The sequence below is a fragment of the Ambystoma mexicanum genome, chromosome 5p, assembly GCF_040938575.1.
Source record: "Ambystoma mexicanum isolate Mex_15411 chromosome 5p, UKY_AmexF1_1, whole genome shotgun sequence".
Classification (NCBI taxonomy): Eukaryota; Metazoa; Chordata; class Amphibia; order Caudata; family Ambystomatidae; genus Ambystoma; species Ambystoma mexicanum.
The window spans coordinates 284,127,600-284,145,257 of NC_090930.1; the positions used below are offsets into that span (position 1 = coordinate 284,127,600).

Sequence of the window (17,658 nt, forward strand, 5' to 3'; positions counted from 1 at the left end):
AAAAGAAAAGAGAAAAGAATGAAAGACAAAAGGATAAATGGATGGGGGAATTAAAGACAGTGATTTTTAAAAAAAGGAAGCAGCAAAGGTATGGATAGATTGTAGGAAGGGAAGGCAGGAAAAGGAAAATAACAAGACGAAATGAAACAAAGAAAGATAAAGAACAAAATGAAAAATGAGAGAAAGAGCGACCCCAAGAGAAATAAAGGAGTGTCAACAGCAATGCAGTCGGCAGCTTGCGCCCCGGTGCCTTCCATGGTACATACAGAGCATCATCACGGTGACGTGATGACGTTCAACCAACGGTGCCAAACGCAGTAGGAGCAGTGTGTTATTTGAGCTGGAGCAAACTGCAAAGAAACGCTTCTCAACATCGCCACACCTGTGAGTAGCGTTCGTCCTGTCTTTTCATTTTAATCCTCAGATTAGATTTCCCCTGCTATGGTGTTTGGTGCTCTCTTAGGATTTGTCCTGGTCCTATCCTTTGGAAATGTGCTCAAGCTGTTGTCATGTCCCTTTCTCTCTTCCAGTACTTACGCCCTCGTGCCGTGCGACTTTGGACTTTGCTCCTTGCAGACTTTGGACTTCTTGCACTGCTACTGGCTAGGATGTCGGTCGGGAACCCCTGGCCTATGGACACCGCCCCAACTGGACCCTTGTCGGGTACAGTGCACAAGGAACACCACCAGGTAGGTAGGTGCACTTCTCATTGTGATCACTTAGATTATTTTGTTGTCCAAGCGTTTTGCTAATCGTTTCTTCTTCTTCATCCAACAGGCCTGGGAGAGAGCCAGGCTGCATTCCTCCCACCTGCCTTTTCATCCAAGCCCTCTGTATCCAGTTTTATGTGGCGAGGGAACAGTGCTCTTGTGTCCGATTTCTTTTGGACAAGGAGAAAGAAAGCAAAAGAAAGAAAAAAGTAAGAAGCAAATACATATGGAATGTGAAGGAAAGCTGGTACCAAAAAAAAAAAAAAAGAACAGAAACAAGGATCGAGGCCAGTGTGTTAGGCGTTACTGGTGACACACACTGAACACGGTCTTGCTTCATTGTTTCTTGAAGCCTGCAGCCTGCTCTTACCATTGCTGCCTGGAGGAGGAGCTACATTCATGCAAAATCAGCGTGCCTGCGCGGAGCGCAATGCGGTGTGGGGCCAGTTTGTTAGGCGTTACTGGTGACACGCACTGAACACTGTCTTGCTTCATTGTTTCTGGAAGCCCAGCGCGGTGTGCGACCAGTGTGTTAGGTGTTCGGTGTTCCGTGGACCGGTGCCGGGCTGGAAAAGAAGAGCTCTCCCGACGTTGCAACATTCCTTTGGAAACGGTTGTCCCACTTTACACGAGTCTCTGCTTTTGAAAGGCACGCTTCTTCTGAGTGCCTGTTTCTTCCTAATCCAGCACTGTTATATCGGCTTGCAAGAAACATTGTTATGGGCTGCGCTGAGAGGGTCTTTTGCAGGGCAATGGAAACACTCCGCCCCTCAGACTGTACTTAAGGGGAAAAAGGGGTAAAGAGGCTTCTGGCTGTGCAGTGCAGCTAGAGATCACTCGTTACTTTTAGTGCCTCAGGAAACCCCTGTTGAAAATGGAAAACGAGCAGGGAGCCCTCAGACCAAGTTGACTGTCTTGGAAACACCAATACCATCGAAACAATGAATCCCTCTTGAATGTATGCCCATCACTAAAAAGGAACTCTTTGGGCCCTTCTTGCAACACGTTTAGCGTAGACCTGCCGGCCAATCTTTCTGCCTCCCTGGACTTGGATAAATGCATGTCCTCTTCTGACGACACCAGTACGGACAGCGGAGATGGAGTCTAGTTTTTCCACTGCTGTGGGGGCGGTGGGTCATAGGTCCTCACCTCCTCCCATGTCTGCCTTTATACAGCATTTAGAGGCTTCGGTAGAATCCTTGTTACAGCTATGCTCCATCCAGCCTGACATTGGGTCAGACTGACATCAAGAACAGTGCGTGCCAGCGGATAACTCAAGTGACTGGCATTACTACTTATGGTGACCAGCTAATTCAGGTCCCTATTGGGGATACCATTGACAATCAGAGTGGATTGGGGCATAAGAAGTTCGATTCCCCCCAAATCAATATGATACTGTGTATATCATTGCCTCCATGGAGGACCAAGCCCTGGACGCACTATGTGTGGAATCATCCATGTTGGATAGCCCCTTGTCTCTGCGCGAAGAGCCAATTAAAGTTCTTAGTGCGAAAAAGCCTCTACCTAGCATCCAGGAACATACAAGGACAACCCGAAAGAAACCCTCCAAGGCTAATGGGAAAATGAATCTCCCCAAACGTAGAGAATGTGCTTGTTCTCCCCTTCTGCTCTCCCTGTGGGCCGTTATACCATCACTAAAAAGGGGGGTGTCGGCACGGTTCGGAAAGTTCTTTTGCACGGCCCAGTGGACAAATGGTTGGGGGGTGGTTGCACACGGATTTTAAAACAATTGCCTATTCTTGCCAAATCTGGCCAGGGATCTGTGTGATATGCGTCATTCTGCGCAGTTAAATATTAAAAGTGCCAATTTGATTTGATTTGATTTTTGCATTTATATAAGTGCATATCCCAGAGGGAACCCGGCAGCAAGCTGCATCGAGGCGAGATGAAGGTATGATAATAACCCAAAGGCCCATCAATTCAAATACTACCCACACAGATATGTTTTTAAGTGTTTATGGAAGGCCATTAGAGAATCCAATTGCCGTAGATGTATCGGCACAAAGTTGCAGGCTCGGGGGCCTGCAACAGAAAAACATTGGTCACCCCAAGTCATAGTTCTGGAGGGAGGGACCTCTGCAGACATTTGTCCAATGAACGCAATGCACGAGAAGGTTTATACTTTCTATTCTTCGATCCTAAATAAGCAGGGGCGAGATCATGAACACATTGAAACGCCAGACATAGCAACTTAAACTGTACTCGTTCCTGAAATGCGAGCCAATGAAGGCTACTCTGAAAACCTAAAACGGCATCTGTTTGAGACAGTGAAAAGAAATCAGACGTACTGCCAAGGTCTGTACCACCTGCAACCGATGAAGTTGGTGTTTAGGCAAGCCAGTCAACAAAACATTGCAGTAGTCAAACAGTTCTTGTTCACGAGGGAACCCACCACCATAGGGCGATCCTTCTCGGAGATCAATGGGAGCAATGGTTTCAACAGCTTCATCTGACAGTAACAAGATTTCACCTGAAGATTGCCCTTCATACTGGATTGCCAAATGATGCCCAGATTTCTCACTGTCTGCGAGCAGACCGTAGTTTGTCCAGACAGGGTCGGGCAAGGTGTCAACTGCAATTCGTTATTCAGTTCGTCCCTGGGACCAAAGAATCTCAGTTTTCGATGGATTTAGTCAGAGCATATTGTTAGGGTAAATTCTGTGGTCAGCAGAGCCGTACCTAGGGTCCGTGGACCTCCAGCTCTCAGAAGGCCCTAACTTCTTACAATGTCCCAAAGAAGTCGAGGTCCATGTAAGGAGCAAAGGGTTGCTGCTGTTTTATTATAGCAAACAGGCAGGGGTCACACACATGGAGCAAAATCCAGTCCAGGCACATCACGCAGATTTTGGCTTGCAGGCCACTTTTGTGCAATTGTGACGTCACAATCAGCGTCACTTACCATAATCCTTCCCCAAACCTAACGCCACTCCGGGTTGGGTCCCTGAGTGGTAGGTTCAGAATAGGAACATATAGTGCGTGTTATTACTGGTGGGCACTGTCAGGTGGTATACCTGGGTCGTCCCTAAAAACTGTTACCTGAAAAGTGTTACATTAGAGAGCCCGATGATTGGTTGGGGATTCCCGCCGCCAGCCCTAACCCCAAATGTCCTCATTGGGCAGGCCGCAGGCCCCCCCAAGCCTGGGACTACCGTTGTTCCCAGTCTGCAAGCCACCTGCTTACGTACAGTGTGTATCGATAAGGTGTAACTATGTGGCAGTGTGTAACAATGGTGTGCTTCTGCTAATGCCATGAGAGCGGCCCATTCCCAGCGCATGCTGTAGGTAGATTCTTACAATTTGTTGCAAGCTCGGTCCCCGTCGTGAGACAGCCGTGCCTTCCTAGCTTCCAGGTCACGTGAGGCCGAATTACTTCGATTTAATTTGTATTTTGACTTGGAACATTCTCTCCTGTAGCCGGTCTCACCGTGGTGCAGTGGGTGAGGAATGTCACTTGCAACATGTCCTTGGCGGCTGCGGTCCCTGCCACGCTATTCTGCTTGCACAGCATCTTGCGCATAGGTTTAAGGCAGGTCATGGTTGGTCAGGTCCCTAGAATGCTCCTGTCCATCCATAGGGTTAATAGCGTATAGCATCTGCAAGCATATACACAAGCTCTTCTGGCATCTTGCGTTTCTGCTGTCCTGTAGCGAGCTTAAGTCTCAAAATAATAAACATGCAGACAGTATGTATATTTCACTGTCCTCTAACTCATAGAACCGTACGCGCTTGTTCTTCGTGTGGATTGGTGTGCGAGTGTCCCGAATGGGCAGGTTGCACGTGTGCTTCCTGTCTAATGCAGCTAGGTCGTCATGGTGTCTCTAATGACCTGCAGCATGGTTTGCGGGAGATTCAGTCGATTCGGTCCATATAATCATCTCCAGCTCGGTCTTGACTGCCGTCGCTTGGTATGGATAGAGTCTGTACCATCGCAGGGTTATATGGTCGGGTGGCTGGGTACCGTTCGTAGTGCGTGCTCATGCTGGGAGCGGTGGGGATTGGTGCAACCTCATACAGTTGGTGGTTATTCTGTTGGGGGTGCTTCTTCCGGTTGGGGGGGGCTGTTGGGAGGGAAGGGACATTTGGATGCAGGACAATATTGAACAGGGAAAATCTAAGTTTGAATTTCTTCAGCGCATCTCACTATACGCTCAGTTTTTGCCATTGGCTGGGTGAGTCTTACATAGATCTGCTTAGGAATGATGAAGCAGATTAAACTGAGCGAAGATATCCAATAGTGGGCGTATATAAACATTGAACAATATCAGAGACAGGGACCAGTCCTGCGGAACTCCCCTGCCAACACAAGGGATGGTTTGCCAAAAACTGCTAAGCAAAAAAGTGTGATGAGAAAGGAATTACATCCTCCCAGTCTTCAAGAGAGTTATGAGGGGATAGCTCTTACTACATCATCCACTGAACCCCGGAGATCCAGAATGAAAGCCACTGCGGAACTCCGGATCCCTGTGCCTACGGTGGCGCAGGGCCGTACGTTTTTGGGGCACAAATCCAATACACAAACATTTAACCATGATAACTGGCTTGCCCATGTGAAGGCTACTAGGAATGCTAGTTAAGCCTTTGATACATCTTTGCCTGACCCTGCATGTTATTCAAGGCTAAAACACATAGAAATGGTTGAGAGATCCCCACGTGTGATAGCCTCTTTTTAAACTGGACCTGGTCACTTAATTTATTCCATCAAATTCCTGCCCTCACTACTATTACAACGAAGGATATTGAAGGGTTGGAACTACTGGTTTTTAGTAGTGTGTACAATTGGGTCTTACTTGCTTTTGTTTCTCCCCTGGTGGTGAAATCTATATGCAAGCATTCTGGGTCTTTTTCTCAAACATGTTTTGACATTTATATTTTTTGCCTGACACACAACCTGTTACCCGGCGCTGACATTCGTGTCAAGTCATCTTTGCCTGGGGAAAGTAAGGAAATACGCCAAGGATCAGCAGCAGACCTCAACTGCATCTGGCCATCTGCCCCCCCTGGGCACCCCACCTCTTCACAGGAGCCCCCTGCGCCTCCAGAGCCCCCAGATCCGCTCGTGCCGACATTTTTCCAAAAAACAAAATGTCAGGCGCGATGCGGCCCGAAAGCGAGGCTGGGCGTTGCACGTTGCCTAGCAACGCTGTGTAGGCAGCTCTTAAGGCCACACATCCGCCGGCAGGCGGAAGCCGGTGGAAGCCGGTGGCCACCCAAGGCCAACATAAGGCCGATTGCCCTGTTTGCCCCTGTTCGCACCGGGAAGCTACCGTTACCGTTGGACCTCCAAGATCACACACATTCTCCTCTCATTAAGGTATCATTCGTTCATGGATGGACGTGGATGATCAAATTCTTACTAGGACATAAACAACGTGAGTACTGTCACTAGCTGTTCAATTGCTATTCTATACTAGTTACAATAGTGCTCTCCTGTTACCCATATCACTGCTATGCCCTTTGGCCAAGCTCAGCCACCCATTGTCCGATGCTGTGCTTTTTGATCGTTATACGGGTCTGGCTCATGCTGTGCCTGGTGTTGTGCCCTATGGTCGCCCACAGACCACTTCTGAAGTTGTGTTGTGCCCTATGGTTGCCTACAGACCACTTCTGAAGTTGTGTTGTGCCCTACGGTCGCCTACAGACCACCTTTGAAGTTGTGTTGTGCCCTATGGTCGCCTACAGACCACTTTTGAAGTTGTGTGTTGAGTCCCCCCACTCACAGCACCACCAAGTACACAATCATGCCCATAGCGTCCTGCAAGCTCACCGCTGCCGCCACCACGCTGCTCACCCTCCTCTCCACACTCACTACTCTCAAACTCTATCCTCCCATCCATCCCCTCATCCACACACCACCTAGCCCACTCTTCTGCCACAAGCATCTCGCTATTAAGGATATCACACCAACCATGACAGATCGTACACCCTGTGTAGTAACTCTGCACAGACTACAAAGACTTAGAGCGCGCACACAGACCCCAGAACTTAGCACACTAGCCCTTCCCACTGAATTCAGAAACTCTAGACTGAGTTCCCGCACCACCTCCACACGCTGCCCCCGCACCGAATACCCACACACCCACAGTCCACCACCCACTAACCTAGCCACACCCTGCAATACCACCTCACAGAACATACCAGACACGACCATCACTCACACCTCCACAAGCAAACATCACACACCTCACATCAAATGTGCCCTCCTCAATGTCCGATCACTCCCAGCTCATGCCTCTGATATTCATGACATTATAACCAGTAATAACATTGACCTGTTAGCCATCACCGAAACATGGTTACATGAAGCATCAGGCCCTGCCGTGGGCTTCTCCATACTCAGACAAGATAGGCCAGATCGAATAGGAGGCGGAGTAGCCCTCATCTACAAAGAGAACCTACAGCTCCGACCTGTCAGTCACCCCTCGACCAAAAACTCTGACCTCTTATCGGCCAAACTCACATTGTCACCCAACAGCACCATCAACATTCACCTACTATACCGCCCCCCAGGCAACTCCCCAGACTCCCAGGACAACATCTTACACATCCTTAGCAACAATATCAAAAGCTCCACCAAAACCATTCTACTAGGGGACCTCAACCTTGGATTTAATGATCCCAAGGACAAATCTGCAGCCACTCTCACCAAGGAACTCAATGACCTGGGCTTCATCCAAAAAGTAGAAAGTCCTACTCACATCAAAGGCCGCATACTTGACTGGATCGCAGACCATAACTGCCTCTCCTCTATCACCTCCAACTCCTCACTGCCTTGGACTGACCACAACTGCATAGAGTTCTCTATTCCTATCACCAAAAACCTTAAGACTCTGACCCCTGCCAGCGCTGCACAAGTCAGAAGCTCTAAAAAACTCAGAGGAGAACCTACGCCCATACCTCAATACCCCAGTGCTAGCCCCCCCCATTCGCTAGCGACCCCAATATCCTAGCAGACATCTACAAAGATGTCCTCACCAAAGCTATCAATGTAATAGCGCCACTCGAATGGAAAAAAGAGAAGAAATCCTTACACTCCAACTCCTGGTTTACTGAAGAACTGTACTCAATGCTATCCCACAAAAGAGCAGCACTAAAAAACTGGCAATCTGACCCCTGCACCAATACCAAAAACATATTCAATTTAATCTCCCACCAATACAAGAATGCTATCTCCAATGCCAAAGCCAACGCCTTCAACACTCGTATCGCCAATGCCAAGTCACACTCCAAAGAGATTTTCGCAATCTTTAATGAGCTCATCTCCCCCCCCAATACTCCAGATGAAATAATCAAAGATGAAGCGTGGTGTACCAGCATTCAAGCTGCCATGCTTCACAAAATTGACCTTCTCCAAAAGAAAATCAAAGACCACTGCAAAGCACTTCCTCACCAGACAGGAACCAAACCGACCAACACCCCACCCACTTCCTCCAAGCCCACCATACCGGACTTCTCCTTCAGAGATGTCACTGAAACAGAAGTTAATAACCTTCTAATAAACCTCAAACCCTCCCCATGCAAAGGCGACATTTGCACACCTAAACTAGTCAAAGACTGCGCAGACTGCCTTGCGCCGCTCCTCACGGCATTTATCAATGCGTCCTTTAAAACAGGTATCATCCCAGACAATCTCAAAGAGGCTTGGGTCCGGCCTCTCCTAAAAAAACCGACTCTTGACCCCTCACAACCCAACAACTATAGACCAATAATCACTGTGCCATTCTTGCTGAAATTACTGGACAAAGCCGCACACTGCCAAATCCAACACTTTCTGGAAGCCCACTCCATCCTCGGGACGAGGCAATCGGGCTTCCGGAAAGGACATGGCACAGAAACAGCCCTGGTAGATCTGAAGAGCCAGATCACCCAAATCATGGACAAAGGCAAGCCGGCTCTTCTGCTTCTTCTAGATCTCTCAGCCGCGTTTGATCTGGTTGATCACAAGATTCTCACTTCCCACCTCACGCACTCAGCCAACTTCTCCAAAGAAGCAGCCGCCTGGATCACTTCCTTCCTCGAAGGTAGGGCCATGAAAGTCTTCTCGGGCATCGCCAACGCCACTCCCACGACAATCCACTGCGGGGTCCCTCAAGGTTCCTGCACTGCACCTACACTCTATAACTTGTTCACCAAGCCCCTCTTTGACAAACTTGACTCATACGGCATCACCTACACGAACTACGCGGACGACACACAAGTACTTCTACCCCTCTCAGGCTCATACAACGAAGACGCAAAGGCTCTCCACACTATCTACTCCATCATCAAGGCATGGATGGCAATTAATGGCCTCTGCCTCAATGGTGACAAGACTGAAATCTTGATATTAGGTCAACAGAACACCTTAGACAAACTGGACAAACTGTACACTAACTTCTCCATTGACAACTCCATCATCCCCGTGTCCACAGCCGTCAAGACACTGGGAGTATACCTTGACTCTTCGCTATCAATGACTAGACAAGTCAGCGCAATCACTTCCGCATCCGCACACACCACCAAACTTATAAACGCCATCAAGCCCTACCTCTCTAAACCTAACTGCCTCTCCATAGCGAGGGCAACCATTGGAGCCAAATTGGACTACTGCAACGCTCTCCTAGCAGGCACATCAGCCAAAAACATAAATAGACTACAAATCACGCAGAACAAAGCTCTCCGGGCCGCTCTTAGTATCCCAAGAAGAGAGCATATCACCCAGGCCAGGCTCTCAGCCCAATGGCTCCCAGTCAAAGAACGGATCACCCTCAAAATCCTCACCCTCACTCACAAATGCCTCTCCTTCTCCGCCCAATCCTATCTTTCAGATACCATCCTCAAACCTTCCTCCACACGTCCCACTAGGACGCAATACGCTAACCTACTCTGCATCCCACGCATCAAAAAAGCCAAAGCCGGAGGTCTAGGTTTTCCCTACATTGCAGCACAGACATGGAACGCTCTCCCTTCAAACATCCGAACGGAAAACTCACTTCCCATCTTTCGCAGGAAACTGAAAACCTCGTTCCTTGCAAAATAACTAGCAAACTCTCGAAGCCATGTAAATATACTGCCTTGCTATTGTATATATTTCCTCTGTAATTTATGTACTACTTGTAACTACGGTTTCCTTTGCAACTAAGATGTCTGTAACAAGCGCCACGATGCTTCTGGGCTGATGTGCGCTCAACAAATTTGAATAAATAAATAAATACGCTGTTCTGATTATGGCCGTCTGGCGGAGAGGAAGGAAGGTACAGTGTTGCTCCTCCCACTCAGCTCCCATGTTGAAATCTGCATACCAGTGGAAAAAACATCTTTAAGGTCATGTCTTGGAACTTGAGAGGTCATCATTCATTTATGTATAATAGGGATGTATTAGACTTCATAACGTTCAATTACATATTCCTTATACAGGAGACATGGCTCACTACTCTTTTTTGATCTGGATGGCTATGCTACTAACTTTCTTCTGTCTTGTTTCCCTAAAGCTGGCCACCCAGTGTGTGGCATGTGTGATATGATATGGCATTTATAACGTGCCTATACACAAGTGTTTCAAGGCGCAACAAGGCAAGGGAGGGGGAACAGGGGAAGACAGATAACGATCCTACTAGGCCAGGTGTCATTCAGATCGCGCAAGTGCATGGGAAGGGGGAAAAGGGAAAGTGTGAGGGGAAGTGCAGTACATGGGATAGAAGGATAAGAATAAATGAACGGCCAGCTAGTGGTAAGTGCAGGCGTAAGTGCAGGTAGGGGGACTGTAGGGATACAGCAACAGTCTCCAAGTGCGGGGTTGCCAGGGAGGCAGTGCAGATGAGCAACTGGCAGGGCAGGGCCTGTGAGCAGAGGGCGACCATGTAACCAGTGCAGTTTCAGCCAGGAATCAGCAGGGGAGAGGAAGAGAAAGCAGACGCAAAGAGGAAGGTTTTGAGGTGCTTCCGAAACCGGAGATGGTTCTCCTCAAGTTTCAGGGAGGCAGGAAGGCTGTTCCAGAAGGAGGCCCCTGCCGAAGAGAGAGATCTACCACCAACTCGTTGCTTGGAGAAGCGACTGACCCTGAGGGTGTTGGAGGCGGATGAGCGAAGAGCACGGGAAGGAAGATATTTAGGAAGAGAGTTGAAGGTATTTCGGCCCCAGCCCCCAGAAGGCCTTGTGGGCGTCAAAGCTCTATTCAGCCAACGAGATCAAAATTGTGGACCATTAAAGATTATTTGCTCTGTGTTGAAATCTCTGGGCTGCCCTTTGGGGGTGGTCACTTGCTGATAATTACTGTGTATGACCCTCTCTGTGGCATGCAGACTAAAGGGTTTAAAGAGGCGCTTATTAGTGTCCTTCAACAATGGCAATTACGGTATCCAAAGGGTGGGGTTTTGGTGGCAGGGGGTTTTAACGTGGACTGCTACGAGCATGGGCTGATTAGACCCACTGGCCACGCAACAATTAGAACAAAGCATCATAATCCTGGTTGTGAATAGCGGGCCTTGCTGGCTGAATTTGATCTACAGGTCCAGTATCCGACTCTGAAGGATATTTTATACACATGGGCTAATGGTAGACATTTCAGCTCCCTGGACTATGTTTTTGCGAATGCTCAGATACATAACCAGTGCCCTTCACTGGTAATTATTCCAGTCCCTATGAGTGACCACGCTATCTTAAATTTAACCATACAGGTCACTAAGCCTGATGTTGTTCAACAGTTAGAAAGTAACCCGACGGTTAATGTCCAGGGAAATAGACTCTGCTGCACGATGGGCCACATTAGAGAACTAAATGATAAACTGAATAGGGCGGAGGCCAGGGAGTCTCTGGTCTTGCATTTGTGTGGATGGCAGCTTGACACTTTGGTTGTCCGGTATGCTCCACAATTTGACAGGCCCTCTATTGCTAGGTGTGGAACTAAATACTCGGGGAACTCCCTACGATGCAATAATAGCCAGCAGGAAGAGAGTTTAGGGCTGCCATTCGCTTGGCTAAAAGGCACATCTATCTCAGTCCCACAGCGAAAAACCAAGAAATCTGTTTTGAAAGGTCAATATAAAGGTTAGCTTAGAAACCATCACCATAGTAAGGCCAGTGCTACTTGGATAATTGTATATAAACTCATCCAAGAACGATATACTAGGAAATGCTGCCACCTAATTCACTCTAACCTGGCAGAGGATGGGGCCCTTGAAGTTTGTGCTGTAGGCCGGTACTGCTGGGAGACCTGTATTCAGGGTAACAACTGGATCCTACAGGAACTCCCCCATTTGTAGGTCTATGATTAACACTGAGGTGAGGCAGTTGGTCAAGGATTTAGACTTGCCCTTGATCATTAGTCAATTGGTTGCCTGTTGGTCAGCAGGCCCGATGGACTGTGTAATACTATATTCAAGAGTGCACCAGAGTACTGGGCGGTGGTTCTGCGTCAACTGTTTTTGCATATCTGTGAGACAGGCACCATCCCTAGGACGTGGCAGCAGTCTGTCCTAATCCCTTTCCATAAGAAGGGCCCCTGGCACTTGCATGAAAATTATAGGCTCTTGGCTATGCTGGACAGTGCCTCAAAAATGTTTGCCAAGTTGCTACATGAGGCACTCCTACAATAGGTAGAAAACTGTACCCTGCTTGATCTTACTCAGACTGGCTTCAGGAAGAACCGTTCCACGAGCCATCCTTTGTGGGATCTTCTTACCTTAATTTTCTGATACCTTACTTGCCCCGGACCAGGCATTGCATCGGTGCTTTGTAGACTGCAGTTCGGCTTTTGACAGTGTACATAGGGGGGTACTTTGGTCTAAGCTGGAGAGTTGGGGTATAGACTAATCCAGCTTATATTTCTTAAAATTGCTGCACACAGATACTGAGATACAGATTCGTCTGACACAAACTGGCATTCTGGGGTCCCCTATTCCTACTAATAGAGGCTTAAAGCAGGGCTGTGTGCTTGCCCCGACTTTATACAATTGGTACAGCTCTGACTTTGTAGAACGCTTAAGATCTTTAAACAATCATTCCCCCAGATTTGGTGATGAGGCTATTCACTGCCTCACTTACGCTGACACGTCATTTTTGATCGTACTGCCGTGGTTCTGCAACACTCTAGAGGCATTGGCTGTCTATGCGTGAGAAAATGGTCTCAAGGTGAACATTTCCAAGACACAAATTATGACCATTGGGAAGTGAGTGTACAGCGTTCATAATTTTGTCTGTAAAATAGATGGTCAGCCTTCGGAACACATCGGTGAATATAAATATCTGGGTATGATAATTAAGGCCTCCAAAGATCAGTTGCACATGGGAGATATTGTTAGTAATAATTCATGGACTAAATGGCTTGCCCTTAGGAGCATTATCAATAGATTGGGCGTGGGGGTGAATTGAGGCAGAGCAATTTGAAGGTCTAAAAAACAATCAATTATCCCTGGAATTATGTATGCGCTGGAGGTACTCCTGGAGAGTTCTGTACGCTGGCTAGAACGGCTTAAGGCTAAAATTCTTCACTCATTGTTGGTCCTGCCTTGCTCTGTACCCGTGCAGGCAGTCAGGCTAGAGTTTAGCCCACAGTCGCTGACCTCATTGTGGAAACTTGCTGTCTGTAGGCTCTTGGCTAAGTTCACGCTTGAAGTAAATTGTGAGTCATATCTTCTGAATCACACTGCAGAACATGTACAGAGGGGTTACTCAGAGTGTCTGGTTCTGTGGGCTGCTAAAAACGGTGTTGTCCCATTCCTTGGCCATTGGTCCGAGTGTTGTCGCTACCTCTATGATTGAATACCATTTAGCCAAAATTGAGCATAAAATGCGAGTCCACGACCACGCTCAGACTACTGACCAACTGGCACTACGTACAATATACTCATCAAGGTCTACCTGGGAACAGCCCATGTAGCTATTTGATTAAATAATTCTTCTCCTGCATTGGTCCACTTCGTACTATATCCAAGGTTTGATATTTTACTGGTGCTGTCCTACACTGGGGCCTGCACGGGAATACCCCGTGAATTTAGAATCGGCAGGCATTGGGGTGACAAAATTGAGACTGCTCGACACGTCCCGACCCGGCACCCTAGACTTCCACCTATGTACGACAAGGGGAACGTACCATCCTTACTGCGGGGCGTATTACATTTGGGAAAGTGTGAAACTCAAGTGATTAGGCTTCCTTGTTTTTGTGTTTTCTCTATGATGGAAATAATGTTTTTAATTCTTTTTTATATATTACAATTGAGTATAACATCTTTCCATGTTTTAAGGTTTTAAATGTAGTGGGAAAGGTTAAATTAACCATATGCAAAAATCCAGAAATGAAGAAAAGAAGGCAAAAAAGGATACAAATAAGGAAAGACTGGTATTAAACCGCATAATAAACCATGCAAGGCACTGGTAAAGATGGCAGTCTCCAAGGGGGAGCGGGGGGTGGAGTTATTTAACACATTTTATCATGCTCTCCAACATGCCACTGGTAATTTACTTCAAGGTTTTAAAATAAAATACTAACAGTACCCCCTTTTAAAACAGCAACAAAACAGTGCCAAAATCTCAAATTCTTGAAGGCCTGCATACCTGAACACCAACCTCAACTCTCTTAAATGAAATGTAAGCATACAGTCTGCAAGTGTTAAAGAAGCACCATTAGCGAGTGGGCAGCAACCATTACATAGAGACTTGAATTCCATTCGTATAACATGTAGTACCAGCACTCCTAACTGCTCTAGACGTGTAGCCAGGGAGTGCAAGGTGACACAATTTGCCAAGGGACAATTGCAACCCAAAGTAAAGATGACATTTCTCGACTCGTAGTTAAGCTAGTAGGAAGCTCCTCCCAAAGATAGTATCTGCTATTCAAAACTACAAAGTCTCTTTAAAACAAAAAGCACCACAAATCAAACCAGAGAAATGCAATACAACTTACTAACACATTATTGGGAACACCGAATGTTTACCTTAGCTCCTTCAAATCTTCTTTGAAGACCTAAAAGGCAAAGTGTTTGAGGTTAAAACCACATGCAATTTGTTGCAAGAAAAAAGCAAAACACCCACACGCACACACACACACCCCCTCTCCCCCAAAGTACTTGCTCGATACCGAGTTAAAACACATTAGTTGTCGTGGTCACCATTCACACACATTTAACCCACCATCTCTGGTTGGCACACTGGAACCTACAACTAGAAAAATGGGACACAAGCGATGTGGTGTTTAAGATATAACCTAAAATAATCAAAACACATAACGCAACATGCACAACCCAAATAAGAACACTTTCCAGAATGCACAACTTTACATTTTCTGGACAAAAAAGCATTCACTGAGATTTTTTTTAAGAAAGTGCAATAAATGAAAGACTTCTAAAGAAAGTATTACTTTATCCTGTATTAATGTCATTTTAATATATAAATGAGACATGCTATAGAATCTTTTCTTTAAATCTTCTCACTTAAGCAACACTATGGAGATGTTCTATGTAATAATTCTCCCTGAAACAAGCATCTGTTTGTCATTCACTGAGGGGAGAATAAATGGAAAAATGGAAGAGCTAAAATGCTGTTAATGGGATAAGGGAACAGTAAACCAAATCGGTCACTTCTTACAATGATACAAATATAATAAATAAAGCAACAAAAATGCAGATTTATTTTCTCTGCCCAGAGGTTATAAAATACATACATTTGTAACACGGATATTGTCCTTCAGTTATTCCTTTTCACATCTTGGAACACTTGTAGATATTCATAGCATCCTAAATAGGAGTGTATTTATCATCAGTTACTTTCTGATTCGAGATAGACAGTAGGGTCCATGCAATTGGCAATGGGATTAGACGGTGCAACGTGTCTGTTGAGAGCTTAAGCTGTGGGTCACGCTTTTTCAAAGCCAAGATGTAAGGCTTTAGAGTACAAATTACAATATTTCTTCTACTTGCGTGAGCATGTGAATCACTGCATAGGAAAAAGGAAAGTGTGCATGCAGCCTAACACAAACACACAGGTTGGATTAGTAGGTATGTGTGAGGGGTTAGAAATGTGAGACGGACACAAAGTTTGTTTTCTCAAAGTTTGCCATATTTATTAAAAGTAAAGAGGGGTGAGATAAACGCCTATCTGTCCCTATCCTAACGAGAATGTTCCTACCTAGCAAACAGTGATGTCCAAAGAAAGATGACCGTATGTCCAAATATATCCGACTAACATATAACCAAAGTGTATAAGGTAAAGGTTTCTGGTTTCAGGTCAACAAAACTGCAAAGGTTCGAACGTATAATTCTCACAAAGCACTCCTTTTGACCAGGGTTTGGTTCCGTTCCCCTGGATCAATTCAGGAAGACATTTGAAAAAATTCTGTTTCAATGAAGTTCTATTCAATTTAATGCAAAAGGTCTTTTACATGCAATAAGTCTTTGAACTTGGTAACTTTCAACTTAGTGAAGTACATTTCTTTCATGAAACACTTGTAGTAAACGTCTCTTCCACAAAACCCTTGTTCAAAGCCAAAAGCAATTATTTCATTCCTCAAAGTATTCTTCGCAAGATGTAAAGTGGTTATAAGAATATCACAATTATTCTTCTGCTGGAATACCTTTGCCAGGACAGTATCACAATTATATTCCGTTATACAACAATTTGTCAGGATGATAAAGTTTGTAGTTTCTTTCCACAACACTTTTTTACCACAAACACATTTCCTCAAAGCAACCGTTTCTTTCCTGGTTTACTCGCCTGCCACCTACAACTATAAACGATTGCTTCTGTTAGTGACAATGTTTGTTCCACAGCGCTCCACACCAGTGTCCCATGTGAGGAGAATTGCACAATAGTTGCATGTCTTCATAGTCTCTTGACTGTTGGCAATGTTGGTTACAAATATCCCCAATCTGGTATCTCTTGAAATGAGAATTGCGCCCGTTTTCCCCCCTTATGTCTCCTTTATAGTTCCTTTGCTCTTGGCAATGTGGGTTACAGGTTTTCCTAACCTGGTATCTCATGCAAGGAGAATTGGCCCGTTCTGCCCTTTTATCCTGCTTGTTCAGTATTCAAAATGATCTTATTGTTAATTGTTCTGCTCGCAACGCCCCATGGTTAGCTCTCTTTATGCCAACTCACCAGTTTCCTTCAGCGATTCCACGTCAGTCCCGGATGCTGCATCAAACCCCCTGCAGTCTTGCAATATCGCCAACAGCCCTACTATGACTGCTGCAGTCTGCACAGTCCTTGTCTGGAGCTCCACAGGCTCTGTCGGGTCTCTGTCCTCCAGCGCACCTGAGCGACTCACGTTGGGTCGGGTGTACGTATCCCAAAATGACGGGCTGCTCTCCCTGCTGCCGTCCACGATTCTGCCTCCTGCTGCCCATACTCTGCAAAACAGCATGTGTTCTCTTCCCACATCGGCTTCTGCTGGTGCTTTCCCTGTTGCTTCAGCTTCAACTGCCTCTGGCCTGACTGCTTCTGCCTCCGCTACTCCTCACACCTGTGGATGATTCAGTCATTTAAATATCCTACTTCTAGGATGTGAATTGAAACAGCTAGACCGCATAGTCTGGGGCACCATTAATCATCTTTAACTCTTTGCCCCTCTTCCTCGTCCCAGTACAATAGGCATTATGGATCTTGGGAGTCCATAAAGGTTTTCCATAGTTATTTAGTTTTGATTGATTAGTGAACTCAAGGTTGTCAGAGATAGGAGATGTTATGTGAATGATATGTGCTTTGACATTGGGGCTAGGCCTTCTACCTAAGATAGAATCATGATAATCAGAGGATGTCGCATCTAACTCAGGAATTCCCAAGGTACAAAGATTATTCAGATTTTTCATAGAATTTCCTCTGGGTTATCTCGTGTGAGGGACTTCTAAAGTGACAGCATGCATTAGACATTTGGAAATTATAGGATCCACATTAGAAGAGGAACACTGCATCTCCCAAGGGAGTCACCACTTTACCCTGACAGCTATCTCCTACCATTTGT

The 17,658-nt window shown here is 46.2% G+C and overlaps 1 protein-coding gene across 2 annotated transcripts in view; it reads right to left on the reverse strand.

Moving 5' to 3' along the window:
• The window catches only part of COMMD5 (COMM domain containing 5), a 375,299-nt gene that overhangs the window by 228,224 nt on the left and 129,417 nt on the right, over window positions 1-17,658 (reverse strand). For both annotated transcript variants that reach the window (XM_069612722.1, XM_069612721.1), the window contains exon 3: window positions 14,639-14,667. In XM_069612722.1, coding sequence (XP_069468823.1) covers window positions 14,639-14,667 — 29 coding nt within the window. The remainder of the gene's footprint in view (window positions 1-14,638; window positions 14,668-17,658) is intronic.